The sequence below is a fragment of the Amborella trichopoda genome, chromosome 3 (assembly GCF_054954075.1).
Source record: "Amborella trichopoda isolate Santa Cruz 75 chromosome 3, AtrichopodaSantaCruz75HAP2 v2.0, whole genome shotgun sequence".
In the NCBI taxonomy this organism is placed as follows: Eukaryota; Viridiplantae; Streptophyta; class Magnoliopsida; order Amborellales; family Amborellaceae; genus Amborella; species Amborella trichopoda.
The window spans coordinates 54879099-54883823 of NC_142338.1; the positions used below are offsets into that span (position 1 = coordinate 54879099).

The following is a 4725-nucleotide window of genomic DNA, read 5'->3' on the forward strand; positions in this document are numbered from 1 at the left end:
TCTAAACTCGTCTTGTCAAATATAAAAATATAAAATTATTACAAATAATATTAAATAATTTAATGGAAAAAGTTTATATTGCAACCTTAAAATATAGAATTACATATGCACCTCAAAAATCCATCGAAAAAACTTGTTTTAATGTTGAAAAACCCTCTAATTGATCATCTCAATATCGAGCTTTAGGAATATGAGAGAAAAAAGATTTTGAGTTCAAGAAATAGTGCATCTTGCAGCACATTATCTAGACCATTCATTTTCAAAATTTTATATGTTTATAGATCTACTTGATTTGAAGCATTTTTTAACTTTAAAATTTTTATAATTAGATATGAAAATAAATTTTTAGATAATCATAAGAATTTCTTACACCAAAATTACATGTTAAGATAAAATTTAGAGGTGAGCCTTATTTGGATTGTTGAAGGCTGCAACCTTATAAAAACCACACCCTAAAATAATTATCCAACTTGGTTGAATAAGTCCACCTAGTAAAACTGGTCCATATAAACGAAAGAATTAGTTTTGATATTTTTAACTTTTGCTTTTGACTAACCAGCCAAGATATTGTTTGAGGTTTAAGTAGTCAAATAGGGTTGGCAATGGGGCCAGGTGGCTGAGCCTGGCTTTGCATAGGGGCAAGCCAGACCAAGGCCACGACATGGCCGTCCTAGTTTGGCCCGACCTAAATCTCTTTTTTCTCAAATTTCGTCCTTCTTTTTTTTTGGCATGGTGCGGCCCGAATAGGGCTACGGCTAGGCCTGGGCCGGCTCTATGGGGGCAAAGGCCATGCTCAGCCCGTTGCCCGGCATATGTTGAGGCTGCGCAGTTCAATTTGTTTTTAATCACCACCCTCTATGGAGTTGGTCCAAATATTCGCCGAACGCGCATCAAAACGCACATCTTAATTAATTGGATATCTAACTTTATATCTAAATATTCGGCTTATGTTACGATTAATTGTAGCTAATTGTATATCTAAGCTTACATCTTTTGCTGATCAGCAAAGGAAGGTCGAACACGTTTATAAGGAGTCCAATATGGCAACATATTCTTTGATTAAAGCAACGGCTTTTATGAACGAAGAAACGGTATGGCATGTTCGTCCTCTTGATTTGTAATACCTTTCATTTTATCTGATGTTGCTAGCGTTCTTTCACCGAGGGCTGTTTAAGTACCGTTAATATTGGTTTTGATTATTTAATAAAACGGGCCACTAATTCACCCCAAAAAAAAAACCTTGTTAATTATCCGCATTTGTCCATGGCGCTTGCAGTTACTGCTTTACTTTGTTGAAACTCGAAAACGATAACGCACAGCTGTGGACCCTGGGCTTGGCTGGATTGGCGAGGGTGCCACCACGTGTCCAGTAATCTATCACTTCCCTATACACCCAAAAAAAAAAAAATGTGGCATCAAGGGAAGGGGTGAAAAAAGGTCGCATCAAGCCACATCTAAAGAATGTGGTTGGGGCCTCGTATTAAGAGTCAATTCCTCAACGTAGCATCCCATCTCCATTCCGACGGTTAACTAATTAAGAAAAAAAAAATATTTAATGTACCAATATGAAAATGTTTTTTTTTTTAAAAAAAATTTATTGACGAAATTGAATTGTGTTTCACTCACCACGAACCAAGACCTATACATAATGACGATTTTGTCCCTGCTCGACTTGATACTTGTGGTGTTGGAATTTGCATGACACACTGCCCGCCATGTGGCCCACAACAAGTGGCCTAGAAGCTTCTAGAAGGTTGTGGCCTTATATTGTAGAACTAAAGTTCACCTCAAAAAATCGAGTCAGAAAAGAGTGCTCCGAAGTTTGGAAGCCTTATGCTTAATCATCACGACCTCGAAATATACAACTTTAAAGAAAAAAAGAATTTCAAATCTAAAAAATAACGCATCTGGTTAGACATAGTTTATACCATCTATTTTCAACATTTTCAAATACTTATAAATCTTCCAATACAAATTTAACAAAAAATTGAGTCCCAATGCATCTTACAACACAATATCTAGACTATCTATTTTCAAGATTTTAATATATTTATAAATTTACTTGATTTTAATCATTTTTAAAATTTAAAATTTTATAATTAAATATAAAAATAAATTTTTAAACAATTTTAATAATATTTTAGGCCAAAATTGCATGTCAAATCAAATTTAGAGGGCATAGAAACCGCACCTGTCGCAATTACCTGGTTTTATTGGTGGCTTGGCCGATTTCGAGAAGGTGTAGACTTTCGCGACCACGTGCCGAATACTTCCCAGACTAACTTAAAAACGCAGACAGCTGTTCCAGTAAAAGCAAACTCCCCAACAAAACAAACTGTCATCAGGCCACATCCCTCGTGGAGTGTTCGGTTTTGCTATAAAACCTCCCCTAAAAGCCCTTGGATAAGAGGAACCGCACCTACCCTGAAATTTACACACAGGCTTTAAAGAGAGGGAAAGCGACCAGAGAGTGTGAAGTGATCCCAGTGTAGGTACTTAGAGAGAGACCGAGATTTATTCGTCATAAACTTTGTATGTAAGCAGAGGAGAGGCCTAGACACGGTAGAAATTCGAGCCAAGTCTGGAGAGAGAGAGAGAGAGAAAAGTGAATATTGTGAGTTTGAGACAGAGAGAGATATGAAGATTGAAAAGCAGAGCTCAAGGCTAGTAACCCCATCCTGTGAAACCAAACCCCTTACACCTTCAACCTGCACCATCATCACCTTAAACCCCTTTGACCGAGCAGCCGGCAATGACCACATCCCCATAATCTTTGCCTACAAAGCTCCAACACCCCCTAACTCGGCCATTGAGCGTGGCCTTGGCCTCGTGCTTTCCGATTATCGCGTGTGGGCTGGCCGCCTCACAGACGATGAAAGAGCCGTTGTCCTCAACGACAAAGGTGTGCGCTTCGTCGAGGCCACGGCTTTCTGCACATTAGATGAGGCTAGTCCCTTCAAATCAAACACCCAATTATGGGACCTTCACCCAAGCGTCGAAGACGTTGAGGAGCTAATGCAAGCCCAGCTCACTCGCTTCACGTGTGGCTCCCTTGTTGTTGGCTTCACATCCAATCACATGATAGCTGATGGCGAGGCCACGGGCAGGTTCCTTGCTGCCTGGGGGCAAGCCACTCGTGGCTTATTGGACTATCCGGTACCAATACATGACCGAGCCATGCTCAAGCCACGCGATCCACTCTCCATCGAGTTCGACCACTTGGGCAACGAATACATGGAGAAGAGGCTCGTAAAGGAGTTTTCATGGGAGGGAATAGTGAACCAGCTCAGAATGCAAAAATTCCATTTCTCACCCGACTTTTTAGCCAAGCTCAAGGCCCGCGCGTCGGTGCGTTGTCCAAGCGGCGGCGGCTATAGCACGTACGAGAGCGTCGTCTCTCACGTTTGGCAAAAGGTGACGCGGGCAAGGGGCGCTAGCGTGGGCGAGGAGGAGATAAGCCAGGTGGGCATCTCCGTCAACTTGCGCACCCGCCTAGTGCCTCCGATTCCCCGTGAATACTTTGGCAATATGGTTCTGTGGGCTTTTCCTCGAACCACGGTGCACGAGTTATTGAGCCAGCCACTGGACCGCGTGGCTGCGTTGGTGCACGCGGCGATTGCGCAAGTGAATGATAGATACGCTAGGTCTTTTGTGGACTTTGACGCTCTTGTGGAGAGAGAGGGGCGTTGGGGTGAGTTGGTCCCCACGGGCGAGGTGGAGTCGGCGGTGTTTTGCCCTAATTTGGAGGCCTCTAGCTGGCTATGGTTGCCGTTTGATGAAATGGATTTTGGGAGTGGGGGGCCAGATGTCTTCATGCCGTCTTTCATTCCTTACGATGGGGATGTGGTGATTGTGTCACCGATGAAAGGGAAGAGGGGAATAGATGTGTATGTCTGCCTATTCGAGAACATCATGCCTGTGTTTCAGGACATATGGCACACCCTTGACTAGATAACCCCAGTCCTCTCTCTCTCCTCACACGAGATCTGTCGCAACATAGGCTAGATCTCTAGAGTGGGGACTCACTCTCGCACATAAATCGGATTACTCCTCCCCTGAATCTCTCTCTCCCAGTACTCCCTTGCGACCTATGTTTAGGATTTTAGAAGGGACGCGGTTTCTATGCGGCCAATCCCGCATATGTAAGAATGGAGGCTTCTTAATAAATTTATTTTTGAAATGGATTTTAAGGTTTAAGTTTTAAAGATATGTAATCTTTAACTTAGATATAAATAGATAAATAAATTTAAAAAATTAAAAATAATACTTCTCATAAAAAAACATTTAGACGGGTTAATTTCCATTGATTTCATATAAAACACCTACTTGCATCCGTATCCATATTAAAAAGGATGCTTTACGCTTTATGGATCATAAAAAAGCAGTCCAGCTCACATTATAGTAAAATATTAATGAATTGTACTAATGCAGTCCAGCTCACATTATAGTAAAATACTAATGGATCGTAAAAATGCAGTCCAGCTCACATTATAGTAAAATATTAAATAGAGATCGCCAAAAAATAAAGTAAATAATAAAATCATGTAAAAATGACATAAAACAGAATAATGATAGTAGTTATTCTATAGATACATTAAATCTATTAAAAATAATTTCATGCTGCCTCTCGGTTTCTCCCCATACATAGAAATCTCCTTATACTTCCATATTCCTTTAGCCATGTATTTATTTCTCTCCGGTAGATGCGTGCATATAATCTCTTCT

The 4725-nt window shown here is 40.8% G+C and overlaps 1 protein-coding gene and 1 long non-coding RNA gene across 2 annotated transcripts; one reads left to right on the top strand and one right to left on the bottom strand.

The window, feature by feature from the left end:
- Positions 1–1177: 1177 nt before the first annotated feature.
- LOC148782977 (uncharacterized) lies at positions 1178–1813 on the bottom strand. The gene is made up of 2 exons (XR_016051769.1): positions 1627–1813; positions 1178–1385 (listed from the first exon to the last, which is right to left on the bottom strand). It is a non-coding gene; the product is annotated as an uncharacterized LOC148782977 (long non-coding RNA).
- Positions 1814–2198: 385 nt separating this feature from the next.
- LOC18429419 (agmatine coumaroyltransferase-1) lies at positions 2199–4180 on the top strand. The gene has a single exon (XM_006838705.3). It carries the CDS (start codon positions 2638–2640, stop codon positions 3949–3951), a length of 1314 nt encoding a protein of 437 aa, XP_006838768.1. The 5' UTR covers positions 2199–2637; the 3' UTR covers positions 3952–4180.
- Positions 4181–4725: the final 545 nt, after the last annotated feature.